General features: G+C 50.2%; 1 protein-coding gene across 5 annotated transcripts in view; it reads left to right on the top strand.

Annotated features, from left to right (window-relative positions):
- Positions 1-18,355, top strand: part of TSGA10 (testis specific 10) — a 505,694-nt gene that overhangs the window by 7,348 nt on the left and 479,991 nt on the right. For 2 of the 5 annotated variants that reach the window (XM_085622834.1, XM_085622832.1), the window contains exon 1: positions 4,320-4,509. In XM_085622834.1, the coding sequence (XP_085478960.1) occupies positions 4,327-4,509 (183 nt within the window). In that variant the 5' untranslated portion in view covers positions 4,320-4,326. Of the gene's footprint in view, positions 1-4,319; positions 4,510-11,579; positions 11,707-18,355 lie in introns of those variants that run through there. The other 3 variants (XM_085622835.1, XM_085622833.1, XM_085622836.1) reach the window with 3 other exon arrangements.

Below are 18,355 nucleotides of genomic sequence, written 5' to 3'. Positions count from 1 at the left end.
GAGAAACCCAGGGACATGACCCCATAGAGTTTCTTGTTTTCCCCTTATTTTAACCATTGAGGTGCTAAATAAACAATATTATCCTACTAGCCAGATATTTTAAATTATTTTTCCAATAAACCCCCACTCCTATTTCTCTCATCTGGCTAGGTCCTAACACTATCCGTGCTCCCACGCACTCATCGGTCGCAGCACGCCCCATTACACAGCGGAATGGGAAGAACCCTATGATGAAGCATGCCACCAAGGGTTAACCCTGGTGGGTGAGGGTTATTTAAAGAAATGTCTTTCTTTTGTCTCAATAAATATCAGGAGGGTAGGAAGAAGGAGCATAAATCACTTTGGACTATGTCTATCACCATCCATATTATTGTACCCTATAACATCAAGCCTCTTCCTAGTGAACACCGCCTATGTACTAGTGTTTGAATGATACCTTTGCTGAAATGTACTCCAGGCATTGCGTAGCTTCCAGGTGAACTACGAACCTGTGTATCTGAGATATGTACTCCTACAGAACACTAATCCAAATCATAGAGTCACCGTCTGCATTACTGCACTTCACATTTGAACCGTGGGTGCCCCTGCGGTATTCTCATCTTTTCACTGAGTTCTTCCTAAGTGATGCCCTCACTATGGCTTGGGAAGTCTTGCAGCATGGCATTGAGCTCATTAATTATATATGTTCTCTCCTCTGATCAGAGGGCAAGTGTCCAGACCCAAAATATATCACTTACAGTGCTCTCACCCACTACCACAGCCTAATTATCCTCTTTCTGTGCTTCTTCCTATCACTTGACTCAAGACAGCATTCAGAATTGAAGTTCTCTTCAAAAACTCTCTCACTTCCATCCCAAACACAGACCTGGAACACTCTTTAATAACCATCCTCTTACCATTTAGATTACACATAGTTCTAATATACTGTCGCACATGCATTACTGGATATCTTGGTGAACAAGAGTTGATCCTAGTCTCACTGCACCCGATGAGACACTTCTTTGTCCTTGCAATCATAACCTACGTGTGAAGAACCACCAGTAAGAAACATTCTTCACTGAGCCACTCTTGAAAAATCCCTAATTAACTGGCCCCCTCCTCTCCTGCTGTCGACCCATCCTTTATTATCTTGGTAACCCCATGCAACAAAGCCCTCTTCCATTTACCCATAGGAAGCCCCTTCTCTGCTACTAAAGGGTTCTATGCCCAGACATGAATTCACACTGATTAAATCTTTACCTTCAGCTAGATTTACCTCAATGTTATTTCTTTCCTTGACCCATCTCTTAGAGCACCTTCAATGAGATACTTCAGCCAGCCATTGACTCACAGTATTCTCTTGCCACCCTTTTACCCCTCTTTCCTAGCCTCTAACACTGGATCTCATCCACCATCTTCTTCATCATGACTTAGCTGCACACTCATGGCATCATGTGATAAAATTCATTACCCCTTGAGGAGCCTGAAACCTACAAGAAGATCTACATATTTTTGTTTAGTGAAATTGGCCTTTTCATGATCACCTCACTTCGTCCACAGCATCTATCCTGTGTCCTACACACCACAATACGCCTCTTTATCTCATATTTCATTTGCATAATCTCCCCCCCGTCAGGATCACTTCAATAGCCCAGGGTCTTAGAAATGCAGAATTTGGGCACAGAAGCACCATATGTAAACGTAGATTTGAGACTGCAGGTTTGAGATGGCACCTGGCACTGAAGACTGCAGGCCAATGAGAAGTAGCAGCAACATACAAGTAGACTGGCACACAATACCCATAGATCAGTATTAAAAAAAAAAGCTGCTTTAATAGGACAGGCCTTCGCTTACAACACCTCGGCAACAGCCATTGCAACTAAATATTTCCTGGTCTTACGAATAAAGAAAACATCCTCATATCCCCCAACCCTTAAACCTCTATGTAACCAAAAACATCCCCCACATGTACTCAATCGGGTCAGATTTGTCAATTCCTGTAAACCATCCTGGAGTCAAAGTCCCTTCTTAGTTCTCTCCCTATAAATTCCCACCCATTTCCCTTAACTTTTCCTTATTGACCTCCCATTATCTGGGCATCACTTTCCTCCCTCTGCCGCCTCCTTCCAAGCTGGAACCCTCCTACTTGTGATGCACCAACCCCCCTCTGCGTTGAAGATTAGTTTCCCATCATGTCTACTTGCAAACCTGTCCTACCAGCAGCAATGCATTCAATAAAATGCCCAAACCTGTTCCATCAAAGTCAAGCCAGCAACCCTACAACTACATTCCCCTATTACCTTTATCTCACAGCCCTCCCTCCTTTACTCGTGTCTACTCCCAGTACAATGTCCACAACTACCTACCTCGAAGCAACCTACTTAACTTGACATGGGAGACAAGTACCAAACTTGCCCTCACTGTGCTAACTAGGCTTGGACACCTCGCTGAAAGACTGTCCTGTCACCTTGATCCTGAGTCGAGACACACCTGCAGCCCTGCTGGTCTAACCCTCCAGTGCAGATGTGCAACGTTGATGTCCACTCATTCCCTAGTCCTACAGTCTGAGGTCAGAAGGATACTCCTGACTCGGGCCTCACCCCGGCAGTGTCAGCCCATTTATGCCGAGGTGCAGGGTCAGATTGAGAGAAAAAATATTCCCGGGCACCAACATCCAAGTGGCCCTGAGTAACAAATCAGATTGTTAAAACAGTATCCCTGTTGGGATGGACACGTCCCTCACATGGTGACAGACGTGTACCCTTCCCCTGCCCTGAGTGCCCAGGCTGGAGTTATATCTGGGTCATTGGTAATGATTTTTCGTCATGAGCGAACACAGACCATGTGGTGCACTATGACCTTGGTCTGTCTCATGCATTGCGTTGCAGTCTGCTTAGACCTGGAGGGGCACCCAAAGTGTTACCCTCAGAAGGTGTACAAGCACAGTAGTGGTAGCATACTGTGTTATTATTAATCATTAGAATAAACAGGTCCTATGTGCCTGTGTGGTCATCCTGGCCCACTCCAATAAAGTTCTGCTGTTGTGTACTTAACACGAGTTCTGCCTGTTGTGACAAGGACTGTGGATCTTCCAGTCTCCCATGCTGGGTGAGGGGACATCACTGAGGAGGATCAAGGACACTTGCCTGCAGCACAAGCTTCGGCCTGACCCAAGACCAGTGGGTCCTGTGTGTGCAGGAGAATTCGGAGAGGGATACCTGCTAGGTAAGTAACAGTGACGCCCCTTGCAACCTGCAAATCATAGTGCATAGAGGCATGTGACTGATGTCACCCTGTTACTCATCTAGGCGACAGTGCATATGCATGCCGGTCATTCATCCTCACTCCCTACCTACACCCAGCAACCCAGAGTGAGAGACGATACAACGTGGCACACAAAACAACACGCAATGTGGTGGAGCGCACGTTTGGACTACTGAAGAGCAGGTTCCGCTGCCTCCACAAGAGCGGAGGCGCACGCCAGTACAAACCCATCACCTGCTGCAAGATTATTGCCACTTGTGCAATGCTGCACAACCTTGCCACGAAAAAAGGGACAGATGTGGAACTAACATATTTTGAGGACAACGAGGATGAGTCAGGACAGCCACAGGGCAACGCAGCTAGAGTGCCAACTGCAATAGATGGGAGAGAGAGACGGGCAGAGATCACATGCAACTATTTCTGAGTAAGTAAGGGGACACAGCCAGTTGTGAGAAGTCATGACGTAGTTTAATGTGGCACCACGCCATGAACACATGAACAAGCCAATCTGGCAATATCCCATCTATACAAGAAGTAAGTCCAGGGTTACGTCACCCAATGGGAAGTGGCTAAGCAGGGCCACATCAATGTTTGCGCATACGCGCTGCAGTGGTGGATGGCACGGCCTGTGCATCCTCACTAGAGCCAACCCCAAGCCGCCTGCTGCTCCTGCGTGCTTCTGGGACGGGGGGTGTGATGCTGCTCCTGCTGCTGGTGTCGATGCTCTCCGCAGCATCCCCTGCAGCAGTTGTCGACGCCTGACTAGTCAATAGCACCCCTAGTGCACTTGTCACCTGCACCATCCCCCGAGACAGGTCGCTGCAGCACTGTGTTAGGCCCTCCTGCATCGTCACAGAGCGCCGGCACAGTAGAGAAGTCGCCGTTGCCAGACGGTTGAGTGCCCTGTTGGTAGTGTCCCTTCTCTGGCGTTCCCGGCGCCGTGCTTCGATGTCAGCATCTAATTTGCTGCACAACTGCTGGATTGACTGGGACATGTCCCGAATGCCCGCAGCCATGCCGCTGATGTTATTGTCCATGGTGACTAATGTGGTTTTCATCACCCGCATGTGCCTCTGGACTGACATGACTGCCTTTGTTTGCAGGCGCTGTTGCTTCAACATTTGGCCCTCGAGACCCAAGAAGACACCATGGCCGTCAATGGGTGCTGGTGGACTCTGGACACGCGACCTGCGGCGCCCTCTTGCTCCCGTCTGTGCTGCCTGTGAGGTGTGGGGCACAGTGGCATGGCTCCCTTCCTGGGACATGGTGAGTTCGTCAGGGCCCATGCTGTCGTCTGACGAGGTGTCTAAGGCTCGTAGCCTGGCTGCTGGACGCCTCATCATTCTCACACCTGCAAGCGGAGATGTGGCCGGTGACTCAAACATGAGTGGCGATGCTGGCTCTTGGTGAGGTGATGCTGGCTCTGGGCGAGGTGATGCTGGCTCTGGCTGCGGCGAGGCTGCCTGTGTTGGTGGTGCGGGTGCCAGTGGGCCTGCTCCCTGGTCTGTACTTGTGCTGGCTAGAGGTGATATTTGTGGCCGGTGTGCCGTCTCTCCTGCAGCATGCCCTGTCTTGCATGATGTCACATCTGTGGACAGAAATACAACAATGGCTCAGTGTCCCCGAAGGGCTGCATTGAAAGCGTCACAATAAATCATTTCACATTCCAAAATGTCCTCTGTCTCCTTGTGCCTCGAGTGCGTGACATGCCTTGTTGCCCTGTTACATTTACGTCATGGTTAGTGTTTCCCTGACTACATCTCCCGGAATGCATTGCCTGTCTGCACTGACACGTGTGGACTGCAGTGTGATTCTCGTTTCACAATGGGGGATGTGGGATAGGGATAGGGGGTGCTACATTGCTGTGCTTTCGTCTTACCTTGTTGTGTGGCGGCTCTGGCAGAGCTGTCGGCGTCCCCAAGACCCACGACGCTCTCTTGCTCGATTGTGGCCCCCACCAGCTCCTCCAGTTCGGTGAGGGCAGGTGCCCTGTTGGTTCCACCTCCAGTCTGGCTGGCCTCCTTCTGGATGTCGCCCATCTTCCTCTTGGTTACAATCCTCAGGTCATACCAGCGCTTCTTTAGGACCTCTATGTCCCTGTGGGTCACTCCCACTGCATTCACCTGGGCCTGAATGGCCAGCCATATGTTGCGCTTTTCCGCCTCAGGCACTTGCAGGGATTGCCTTCCGAACAGCTTCTGGTGCTGCTTCACCACCTCCTCCACCAGCACCTGGAGTTCCTTGGGGCTAAATTTCAGCTTCCTCCTCCTTTCCCCTCCGTCTCTCTGTGTTCTCTGGCTGGACATGATGTTCGTTTTCCCGCTCGCACAGGCACCGGCTCCCTGCCTCTCCTCTGCACTCCAAGACTCTCCAGGGTCGGCTAATTATGTACACCTGCCTGGGTGTGGCCACTTCCTGGTTGGGTGGGCTGTGGTTGCACGGGATTAGCTGTTTCGTCAAGTCATGTGATTTTATTTGCCGAATCCGTACATACCGATTCGGTATTTTCCGATTCGGTAAATACCACCTCGGTATTTTCCGATTCGGTAAATACCACCTCGGTATTTTCCGATTCGGTAAATACCACCTCGGTATTTTCCGAATCGGTAAATACCACCTCGGTATTTACCGATTCGGTAGATTCCGAATCGTGATTACCGAATGTTACCGAATCGGTAACTGTTACCGAATTTTTACCTACATATAACTTACCGATTCTAATTTACCGATTCGGTACGGCTCGGTATTTAAGAAACGGTAAAATTTATTTACCTACATGAGGCCCTAAGAGTGGTATACAACGCGTTAGGAAGGGAGGCATCAAATGGGTAAAATAGTGGATACATTATACAAGAGAAGCACGCAGTCTAAAGTCACGGCTACATGTGGGATAAAAATTAAAACAGGTAGATACATTATACAAGAAGGCACGTAGTCTCAACTCTTGGGGGAATGCCCAGGAGTGCAGGAATAGGTATCAACCGTAGAAGCCGTGGATAATGCCGAGGTGGAGGGTGGAACATGTCGCTGAGGTGATTGTAATGTATTCATTAGATGAGGTATTTGCCCATTAAGAAGGTTTTGGTCTCCTTCTTAAAGTGTGCCAAGGACGGAAGTCTTCTGATGGCGGGTGGGTTAGAGTTCCAAATTCTTGGCGCAGCCCCAGAGAAGGCCCGATTGTAGATTTTTTTTCTTCCAGAAGCGTGCTGGTTGCAGCAACAGGTCTTTGGCAGATCGGGAGTTTCTGGCTCCTCTGGATATCACAAGTTTTTGTGCGAGAAATGTAGGGGAATTGTGGTAAAGTGCTTTGTGAGTAATGCAGGCCAGTTTTAATTGGATTCTGGCCTCTAGGGGAAGCCAGTTCAGAACTTTGAGGTGGGGAGAGATGTGGTCGAATTTCTTTGAGCCAGTTAGGAGTCTGGCGGCGGTGTTGAGGCAGGCTTTCAATGGGGCCAAGGATTTCTTGGGTAGCCCTGTGAGAGTAGAGCATCCATATTCTAGTCTGGAAATGACTGGTGCCTGGATTGCCGTTTTAAGGTCAGACACATCGAGGAAGGGTTTTAGGTTTCTTAGGTAACTCAGGTGGAATCTAGCCATTTTGGCCATCGAGTTTATATGGCCACGCGTGTTCAGGCTGCCGTCAAGGGTTATTCCAAGGGATTTCGCTGAGTCAACAATGGTAGGAGGGCAGTTTAGTGCTGTGACGGTCTTGATCCATTCCTGGATGTCTGGATTGGGTTTGGGTGGGGAGATGAGAAGAAATTCTGTTTTATTTGCATTGAGTTTAAGCTGGTTGGCGGTGAGCCAATGGACTGTCAGCTTCAGGGCCTCGTTCAGGGAGAAAATGTCCTCAGGGGAAGAGATTTTTATGTAGATCTGTGTATCATCGGCATACATAAGGTAGGAGATATTGGCGGCACGTAGCACCTCGGTGAGAGGTTCAAGGTAAAGGTTGAAGAGGGTAGGGGAGAGGGTTGATCCTTGGGGGACTCCAACCGTAACTGGAGAGGGGGTGGATAGATTACCATTGATGAGGACTCTTTATGAGCGGTTTTGGAGGAAGGATCTAAACCATTCAAGGACGGTGCCATCCAACCCCATCCTGAGTTTGAGGCATTCAAGGAGAAATTGGTGGTTAACCATATCGAAGGCAGAGGAAAGGTCTAGGAGGATTAGGAGACAGGTTTTGCCTTGGTCGAGGGCTTGGAGGGCGTCATCCACAATGTGGAGGAGGATGGTTTCCGTGCTGTGTCCTGGTCTGAACCCGGATTGGAAGTCATCTAGCAGGTGAAATTTGTTGATGTGTAGGCTCAGCTGCTGTTGCACACATTTTTCCAGAACTTTGGCTAGGAGTGGGATGTTGGATATGGGTCTATAGTTCTCAGCTGAAGCAGGGTCCAGCGTGGGTTTTTTTAGGATGGGGACAACTTGGCCAGCCTTGAGCGAATCAGGTATTGAGCCCTGTAGGAGGGAGGCATTGATTATTGGGGTCCAGGAAGAGATGATAGCCTGAGAGGCGGAAGCTAGGCAGTTAGAGGGGAGAGGATCATTGAAGTGATTGTTCGGGTTTAAGGAGGCAAGAATTCTCGCGATAGAGTGTTCATCATAGATTTTAAAATTGGACCAGAGCGCTAGGTTTTTGGGTGAGGTTTGGGAGGACAACGCGAAGAGAAGAGGTAGAGCTGGCAGATTTTGATTTTGGTGGTGAGTTGCGGATTTAAGTTCATTTCCTAGGGCAGTGATTTTGTCGCAGAAGATGGAAGAGAATTCCTCGCTTGTTATTAGGGGTTTAGGTGTTTCTTTGGAGGTTTTCACTAGTTTGTTGGATTGGTGTTTGACCAAGTCGAACAGCTTGCGAGGTCGATTTTTGGCGTTCTCCAGTTTAGTTCTGAAGAATTTTTTTTTAACGTTGGGGATTTTCTTATTGTAGGCATTTCTGGCCTGGCGGAGAAGTTTTAGATGTGCTGCTGATGGGTGTTGTTTCCAGTTACGTTCAGTCTGTCGAAGGGATCTCCTCTCCTTGTTAAGGGATCCGCTGAACCAGGGATTTCTGTCTTTGATCTGGGTTCTTTTTAATTTTAGTGGTGCCAGGTCATCGAGAATGTCGGATATGGTTGAGGAGTAATGATCCGCTAGGTTGTCGACCGAGGTGCACTGAAGGGTGGGGGGAGGAGGGAGAGGTCGGTCTCACAACGCGCTGCCAGTTTCTCGTGTTCAAAGTTCTTGGTGTCTTTAACCAATCGTTTGGGAATCACGGGTTGAGGTGTCCATGTCTTGTGGGTGCTGGGCAGGAGGAAGGTGATGGCGTGGTGGTCAAACCAATCACAAGGGTCAATAGAGATACGTTTGACCGCTGATTCCTTAGCAATTATCCAGTCTAGGGGGGCGCCTTTCGAATGAGTAGGGAGGGAGCAGGCTTGGGTAAGGGCTTGGTCGGCCAAGAAGTCTCTGATGGCATTGACCTGAGGGTCCTTAGGATCGTTCCAATGCAATTCGAAGTCGCCAAGGAAAATGTCATTAGAGTTTGGAGAAACCTTGGCTGTGATGATTTCCATGAGGAGGTCCGTAAAGGTGTCATTCATGCCTGGGGGGTGGTAAAAGATGTGAAGTTTGCATAGTTGTGAAGTGTTGTTGGAGATGGAGAGTGCGAGGTATTCGCAGGAGTCTGTAGGGTCCACGGGAAGTTCCGTGACAAGGAGGTTGGAGCGGTAGATGCAGGCAATGCCACCCCCTTTTCTTCTTTGAGTGTCTGTCCATCCTTAGGATATTATAATTGGGCGAGACTAAGAGTTCTAGGTAGGGCGATAAGGATTCCTTGAGCCAAGATTCAGTCAAGATCGCTAGGTCCGATTTATGTCTCAGGATGAGGTCGGCGACATCAGATGCATGCTTTACAGCTGACCGGCAGTTTAGTAGGAGGTCGGCTAAGGAGGGGTAGGAGTGAGTGTCAACGGTAGAAGCAGAGAAGGGAACTCTAGCTAGGTTGCTATTGCCCACCCTTCTGATGCGGAGGGTAGCAGATCTGTTAGGGTTGGTTGCAACCGTGCAGATAGGGTGTTCTTCCCTCAGATCTGAGGGGCATGGGGTTGTCAAGGCAGAGTTGTAGCTACTGAGGTCAGTCACTTCTTCCTCCGTGAGTTCTGAGGGATTAAGCGTGCCAGGGGTGGGTTTGTAGGTATGGAGTAGAGCAAGAATTTCCTCCTCCGAGAGGTGGCAGGGTTGCTTGCGGGGGCGTTGATTAATGTTGCCTAAAGGGTTAATCTGGGTAGAAATCGATTCTTATTATTAAAGAAAACTCCCAACTATGCTGTTTCTTTTTCGACTCTGGGTTTGTGCTTTTCCACACCAAGCACTCTTAAACTATACTGCCTACCAGTATGGATTACATGTGACTCCCAACACTTTTAGTCCTTTGGCTTATGTAACATTTCCTATACACTGATTTACACATGTATGATTGATTGTCTCTATGTAATGTGTGTGTAATGTAAAGTGCTCTGACACCCTACACTGGTATGAGTGGCACTATAGAACTAATTCAATGGATCTGAGAGAGTGTGGTTATGGAGACTTGGTCACGGTTAAAGGGTGCTAGTGAGAGAATCCGTGGTGGAGGTGGTCATGGGGGGGGGGCAACAAACATTGTCGCAAAAGGCGCCACCAGCGCTAACGCCGGCCCTGAATACACCCACAAACTGACCTGACAGACCAATGCTTCGCACACTGCCACATTTCTTTATAGACCAGTCCGACCATGCCGAGGTGCTTCCATACAGTCTCAGTACACACAAGCTGCAGTCTCTTCACGCAGGTCCTGCAGTCTCAGGACACACATACAGTGCTGATGGTCTTCTCACACAAAAACGTAGCCTTGGTGCACAGATGCAGCCCCCCCCCCTTGCAACTCCATGGCAGCAGTATCGGATCACGCATGCAGTGCTATTTCACCTGCAGTCTCGCACATGCCTCAACTGTTTCACATGCAGTCTAGTTTGGGCCACACATGTATTGCTGTTTCACCTGCAGTTTCTGGTCACACATGCGTTTCAACTGCAGTCCCAGGTCACACACAAACACACACATTCAATGCTGTTTCTTCTGCAGTCCCAGGTCACACACAAACATACACATGCAAGGCTGTTTCACCTGCATTCTCAGGTCACGCAAGCCATACTGTTTAACTAGCATTTGTCTCAGGTCACGCATGCAATGCTGTTTCATCTGCAGGCTTGGGTCACACATACTTTTATGTTTCACTAGCAGTTGTCTCATCTCACACATTTACACATGCACTACTGTTTCACCTGCAGTTTCTGGTCACACATGCTTTGCTGTTTCACCTGCAGTCCCAGATCACACACAAACACACACATGCAAGGCTATTTCACCTGCAGTCTCAGGTCACGCAAGCCTTGCAGTTTCATTAGCATTTGTCTTAGGTCACACATGCAATGCTGTTTCACCCGCAGTCTTGGGTCACACATGCCTTGATGTTTCACTAGCGGTTGTCTCATCTCACACATGCATTACTGTTTCACCTGCAGTTTCTGGTCACACTTGCGTTGCTGTTTCACCAGCAGTCCCAGGTGACACACAAACGCACACATGCAATGCTGTTTCACCTGCCCTCCCAGGTCACACACAAACATACACATGCAAGGCTGTTTCACCTGCAGTCTCAGGTCATGCAAGCCTTGCTGTTTCACTAGCATTTGTCTCAGGTCCCACATGCAATGCTGTTTCACCTACAGGCTTGGATCACACATGCCTTGATGTTTCACTAGCGGTTGTCTCATCTCTTACATTTGCACATGCATTACTGTTTCACCTGCAGTTTCTGGTCACACATGCTTTGCTGTTTCACCTGCAGTCCCAGGTCACACACAAACACACACATGCAAGGCTGTTTCACCTGCAGTCTCAGGTCACACAAGCCTTGCTGTTTCACTAGCCTTTGTCTCAGGTCACACATGCAATGCTGTTTCACCTGCAGTCTTGGGTCACACATGCCTTGATGTTTCACTAGCGAGTCTCATCTCACACATTTACACATGCATTACTGTTTCACCTGCAGTTTCTGGTCACATGCGTTGCTGTTTCACCTGCAGTCCCAGGTCACACACAAACACACACATGCAACGCTGTTTCACCTGCAGTCTTCGGTCACACATGCCTTGATTTTTCACTAGCAGTTGTCTCAGCTCAAAGTAGGCAAGTGCGTGCAGGAAGTTGCAGGAGGGGGAGGGCTACGCTGCAAAGGGTGTCCCGACGCCAAGAGGAGGGAAAGGGTTGGAAAAGAGCGGGCAGCCGCCCCGGGCAGCGAGGGAGTGTGAGTGCAGAGGCCGACACAGCAGCAAGGAGTGCCGAGAGCCTGCATCACTCACTCCGAGAACGGCAGATACCATGAGCGGCAGGCAGCCCGGGGTCCGTGGCAGGAGGAGGAAGCCGGACGTGCACTCCCAGGTATAACGACCTACCGTGGGGGCACGAGAGGGGGCGGCGCAGGGTTGTACTCCAGGTACAGCTAGGGCACGCAGGGCAGAATTTGGAGCATGCAAGAAGACCAACATCTTGTCTGTTTACTTTCTCCATTAATCAACTTGTGAGCGGAGGAAAGTTTAGCAGAAAGATAACATTTTAGCTTTAATCGACAGCACTCGCGTAGGATTTGAGCAAATATGAAATGCTCTTTCAAGCCTGCCCCATGCAGTGTGAGCTACGCTTATGATTTGGGACTATGCACAAGGAATTTTGCCCGAGTATCTCATGGAGAGGTGATGGACCGGTAGGAACTGGGGCTACATAGAGACTTGCTGCTGGAACCTATAGGGTTAACTACACTTTCACCGCGGAGTACATTCACGTGAGAGCACGGGCTGTGATTTCCACACACGCTCACTTGTTCTGCGTTTGAGGACAGCAGCAGCAGCTGGTTTTACGAAATTAAAGTAGCCAGCTTTGTGCACACGAGGAAAGGCAGTTTGTGGTGATTAGTCTGACGGGACGACTTCAATCAACTCCGTGTGCGCAAATATTCAGAAGTTACTGTATCTCCTAAAGGCAGGATTCATAACGCGCACGCGCACTAGCGAGTCAAGTGAACCTGCCCCGCCCACGTTGCCAGGGCGACGGCTTCCCTATGCCTCAATCACATCTCTGGAAGTGGGTTGGTGACCCTTGCAGCGACAATCTTTTATTTTGTGTGTTCTTTTTTTGTTTATAGCAGTAGGGCACGATGTGTGTGTCTGTGTGGTGTTGTGTTCGACACCCTAGCTGTGCATTTCGACAAAGAAAGTCTAACTAAATATATTTTAAATGGCAACTTTTTTTCCCCGTCTTAAAAATCTATTACTGAAGGCAGGGCTTTAAGTGGGATGAAAACACTGGGGGGTCTCTAAAAGTGGCGTGGCCAATGTAATTAAGGGCGTGGCTTAAACACATAAGCTACAAATCTGTGCTGCGCATAGTGTGCCGCCCGACTTGTATTCTGCTGTTTTTGTCATTGCATCCAGGTATATGATACAACAACTAACATCATACCTACCACAAGTCAGGACTATTGGCTTTATCAATGGTTGTTAGTTGCATAAGATAAATAAACAGTAACTATGGCTTGTATATAATATTTAAAAAGCTTCCATTTAAAGCCCTGGTGACACCACGACGATGTTGCTGCTTCTGAGTTTAAAAAAGAGAAGGTGAATCCAGAAAGAAAATGACTCTCTTTAAAGGATTTCCCTTCCCCTACAGCGCTCACCTGGCATGACGTCATACCGTAACTTATCCACTAGTGAGAAGTGAGCAGTGTGAGGACGCACACATCGATGTGCCTGCTGTCACTTCAGTCCGCAAAAAAAAAACGGACCGCCTGTGCCAGGCCACAAAACAAAGCCAGATAGAGACCTTTTTCGAGGTCTCCTTTAAAAAACTGCCGGTAGTCAGCACCAGTGAGACCCGACCCACTTAAAGCCCTGACTGAAGGCAGGGACATGTTCCCTTACTCTAAAATTCTCACAATACGAACCTACAAAACCTCTTGCCACTTTACATAACTACATGTTTGTGATAAGATGACCCCCATTCAACCAAAGGTCAATGAATATCGACGAGATTATAGATATAGCAGACTCCGGGGCCCATCATCACATTCTGCAGGGTGGCCCCATCACTTGGCGTTATGTCTGAGCCAAATTAGAGATGGGCGAGCCAACAAATGAACAGAAGGGCCAGCACTTTAGGTGGGCCGGGTCTCAGTCCCTGTAGTAATTAAAAACGAACATTGAAACAGGTCCCAATTTAGCCCTATATTAATGCCCGTAAGTCTACTGGCAAAAACACTAATCAAGGTTTGAGCAATGATAAAAAATATTGTTAAAATAATCCTTGTCAGTGATTTTGTACTTGTTTATTTTTCACTTTTTTCCCCGTAATCTTACATTTCCTATGAATGTTAGCTATTTGAAAGATTTGTGGTTATGTATTTATTCTGTGTGTAGCATATTACTCTAGCATATGAGCCCCCTCCAATAATCAATCAATCAATCCATTTGTAAAGTGCACTACTTACCCTCAAGAGTCTCAAGGCGCTGGGGGGGGGGGGGGACTGCTGCTACTGCTCGAAGAGCCAGGTCTTGAGGAGTCTTCTGAAGGTCATCAGGTCTTGGGTCTGCTGTAGGGGGATGGGGAGGGTGTTCCAGGTCTTGGCGGCGAGGTGGGAGAACGATCTGCCACCGGAGGTCACTCTTCGGATGCGGGGGACTGTGGTGAGGGCGAGGGCGGCAGAGCGAAGCTGGCGGGTGGGGTTGTAGAAGCTGATTCGTCTGTTGAGGTACGCTGGTCCGGTGTTGTGGAGTGCCTTGTGTGTGTGGGTGAGGAGCTCGAAGGTTATCCTCTTGTTGACGGGGAGCCGGTGCAGGTCTCTCAGGTGGGGTGTGATGTGGCTGTGGCAAGGGATGTCGAGGATCAGGCGTGTAGAGGCGTTGAAGTCGTTTCCGGAGTTTGGCCGAAGCTCCTGCGTAGAGGGCGTTAGCGTAGTCCAGCCTGCTGCTGACGAGGGCCTGGGTGACTGTTCTTCTCGTTTCGGTGGGGATCCACTTATAGGTTTTGCAGAGCATGTGGAGGGTGTTGAAGCAGGAGGATGAGACGGCGTTGACCTGTTTAGTCATGGAGAGGGTGGAGTCGAGGATGAATCCTAGGTTGCATGCGTGGTCGGTGGGTGTTGGAGCTGATCCCAGTGCGGACGGCCACCAGGAGTCATCCCAGGTCGAGGGGGTGGATCCGAGGATGAGGACTTCCGTCTTGTCCGAGTTTAGCTTCAGTCGGCTGTTCATCATCCACTCGGCGATGGCTTACATTCCTTCGTGGAGGTTGGTTTTGGCGGTGTGGGGGTCCTTGGTGAGGGAGAGGATCAGCTGGGTGTCGTTGGCGTAGGCGATGATGTTGAGGTCGTGCAGTCGGGCGACGTGGGGGAGCGGTGCCATGTAGATGTTAAACAGTGTAGGGCTGAGGGATGAGCCCTGGGGTATGCCGCAGATGATCTCGGTGGCTTCAGAGCGGAAAGGGGGGAGGCGGACGCTCTGGGTTCTGCCGGAGAGGAAGGAGGTGGTCCAGTCCAGGGCCTTCTCTTGGATCCCAGCGTCGTGGAGGCGTGCGCGTAGGGTGCGGTGGCAGACCGTGTCGAAGGCAGCAGACAGGTCCAGCAGGATGAGGGCCGCAGTTTCTCCGTTGTCTAGCAGGGCTCTGATTTCATTGGTGGCAGCGATGAGGGCAGTTCGGTGCTGTGGTTGCTGCGGAACCCGGACTGGGATGGTTCCAGGATGTTGTTCTCCTCTAGGTAGTGGGACAGTTATTTGTTGGCGGTCTTCTCGATGACCTTCGCCGGGAACGGGAGCAGGGAGATGGGCCGGAAGTTCTTGAGGTCCTTGGGGTCCGCCTTGGGTTTTTTGAGTAAGGCGCTGATCTCGGCGTGCTTCCAGCACTCCGGGAAGGTCGCTGTCTCGAAGGAGATGTTGATGGCTTTCCAGAGATGGGGTGCGATGGTGGTGCTGGCTTTGTTGAAGATGTGGTGTGGGCATGGGTCGGACGGAGATCCGGAGTGGATGGTGTTCATGATTTTGATGGTGTCGCCGTCGTTTATGTTGGTCCAGGAGAGCAGGCGGTCGGTGCGGGTGGTGGTCGTGGGGGTGGAGGTCTCCGTGGTTGTTGGGGCGGTTGTGGTGTTGAAGCTGTTGTGGATGTCTGCGATCTTACGATGGAAGAAGGTGGCAAGGGAGTCATACAGGTCCTGCGAGGGTCGGATGTTGTTGGTGTTCGAGCTGGGGTTGGAGAGTTCCTTCACGATGCTGAAGAGCTCTTTGCTGTTGTGTGCATTGTTGTCTAGGCGGTCTTTGAAGGAGGCCCTTTTGGCGGATCTGATCAGGTGGTGGTGTCTGCAGGTGGCGGTCTTGTGGGCTGCGTAGCTGTCCGGTGTCCGTTCCCGGTGCCATTTCTTCTCTAGCTTTCAGCAGGATTGTTTGGAGGCCTGGAGGTCTTCAGTGAACCAGCTGGCTTTCTTGCTGGTGTGACTGTTGGATAGTTTCTTGATCGGGGCGACGGTGTTGGCACAGTCGTCGATCCACTGTCTGAGGTTGCAGGTGGCAGTGTCGGGGTCTGTGGGGTCGGTGGGTGGGCTCCAGGTGAGGGTGGTGGCTAGCTGGTCTTCGGTGACTTTGCTCCAGCAGCGGCGGGGGATCTGTAGGGTACAGTGGTGCGTGGTGAGTTTCCGGAAGGTGAAGTGGATGCAGCGATGGTCGGTCCAGTGGAGTTCGGTGGTGTGGTTGAAGGAGACGAGGGAGCTTGCAGAGAAGATGTGGTCAAGTGTGTGGCCGGCGGAGTGGGTGGGTGTTGTGACAAGTTGTCTGAGGTTGGCGAGGTTGGCGATCAGGGTGGTGGAGTTGGAGTCGTTGTTGTTCTCGAGGTGGAAGTTCAGATCTCCGAGGAGGATGGAGTCCGTGGAGGCGAGGGCATGTGTGCTGACGAGGTCGGCGATGGAGTCGCTGTACTGTGGTCGGGGTCCGGGGGGTCTGTAGATGAGGGTTCCTCTGAGGGTGGTGTTGGGATCGGTGTGGATCTGGAAGTGCAGGTGTTTGGCGGTGCTGAGGGGGCCGTCGGTGTTGGTCGAGATTCTGAGCATGTTCCTGTGGACGATGGTGATTCCTCCTCCTACTCCGTTGGTGCGGTCCCTGCGGGTGATCTTGTAGCCGTCCGGGATGGCTATGGCGATGTCGGGTGCCGAGGAGGGGTTCAGCCAGGTCTCCGTCAGGAAGGCGACGTCTGGGGAGGTTGAGTCGAGTAGGTCACAGAGTTCAATGGCGTGTTTGCGGGGGAAGCGGGTGTTGAGAAGAATGCATCTGAGGTAGTTGGGTTCTTTCCTGGTGGTTGGGTTGGCGGGTCAGATGCTGGTGAAGCTGCAGTTCCGGCAAGAGAAGGGTCCTTAAGTGCGCTTCGGGGCGACCAGGAAGCAGGTGTGTGGGCGTCCAGTGTTGAGTGCGTGGAGGGTGCTGGCATCATAGCGGAGACGGGCGTCGTGTCGTTCACGGGGGCCAGGGGTTCTGGCTCTGGGCGTGGTCCAGGCACGTACGGGCGCAGACGGGCTTGCCTTAGGCACGCATTCGGCATGCCAGCGGCGCGGCCGCGCAATGGCCGACATATATGGGGAGGTGGGAGGGGCAGCTGGGATGCGGGAACGGGGCGGTGAATGGGTGAGCGGGGGGCGGGGACGCAGCGGGGGGAAAAACGGGTGAGGAGCAGCGGGGGAAACAGAGGGCAACGGGCACAGAATCACAGGGGGGAAAAGGAAAATACAGGTAAAACTAAAAACAGGGCACAAAAAACACTATACAGGGCGCAAAGTCAAAAGGAAAAATACAGGTGGTAAAACACGAGATAATACAACCAAGTGCAGCGAGCGAGCCTCGAACTCGCGACCGGCAGCAGTAGCGGGCTGGGGGGGCGCTCACACCAGGCGTAGGTGTTGCGGAGGCGAGGGGAGCGACCTGCCTGAGAGCAGGGTCAAAGGTCGCTCCATGAGAGCTCTAGAGTTGAGGCTGAAGCAGTGTGAGTTTCTCACAGTGCCTTGTCAGTAGGTCAAAAAGAAGTTCAGAATACATGGCCATCCAATGCTTGGCCTCTCTGCAGGGCACACAGAGTAGTGGCCACGTATTCCAATTAGGATTCTGTGCGTAGTGTGTGAAGGAGGTGCACAGTTGTCAAAATATTGACAAGGCAGAAGTAAAAAATGCAGTCCTTACAGGTGAGTGGACATGTTGTGTGTTTGGGGGATGGTAAAGTGAAGGAGATATGAGGAAGTGCATTCAGGAGAGAGTGAAAAGAGGATGCTGAAAAGGAAAGAGATGAGGTGTATGATATGCAGATGGATGAAATGTGGAAAGAAAATTGGCATGCATGTCTAACACAGAGTGAGCATGACAGGAGTGATTGAGACACGCTGGAGACCACTAACCCTTCCACAAGCCTTACTCATTTTTCATGCACAGTCTCATAATTACAGATTTGAAATATTTTCAATATTAATTATTCACAACAAAATGTTTGTTACTCATTTATTCTAAACAGGTAACTGCCACTGACAAAGCCAATAGTTCTATCTGGTTTTAGGTGTATGCCAGTTGTTGTGTTATATATGTGCATGCAAGAACCCAAAACGCAGTGAGGAAACGAAATACTGGTCACATGGCACACTATCAGAATCACGGAAACCATGACCCTTCTAGAGACCCTCCACATTTTTCATCCCATGTAAAGCCCTAAGAAGGGTCTAACCAAAGGGTCTGGATTGGCTCTAAGAGACTATGCACGAGCCAAGTCCTGGAACTGTTTGGCAGATAAACAGTGCAACAAAGATCTTATAAAACTAACATAAGGTTTCTTCAAATTCAAAGAAGTGTATTTATTTAGCATGCAGAAGCATATGACCTGCTTCTACAAGGGTTTATTAAACATTATAGTTTTTAAACATACATTTGGAAACATTCCTGCCCATCCCGCCCCTTTCCCCGACTACAATGGCATTAGTAACCTAAGAGGCAAATCAGTTGTCTTGCATACTCTAAAA

The sequence above is a fragment of the Triturus cristatus genome, chromosome 8 (genome assembly GCF_964204655.1).
Source record: "Triturus cristatus chromosome 8, aTriCri1.1, whole genome shotgun sequence".
Lineage (NCBI taxonomy): Eukaryota > Metazoa > Chordata > Amphibia > Caudata > Salamandridae > Triturus > Triturus cristatus.
The sequence above is the reverse complement of the archived record's forward strand: the minus strand, read 5'-3'. Positions and strand labels throughout refer to the sequence as shown.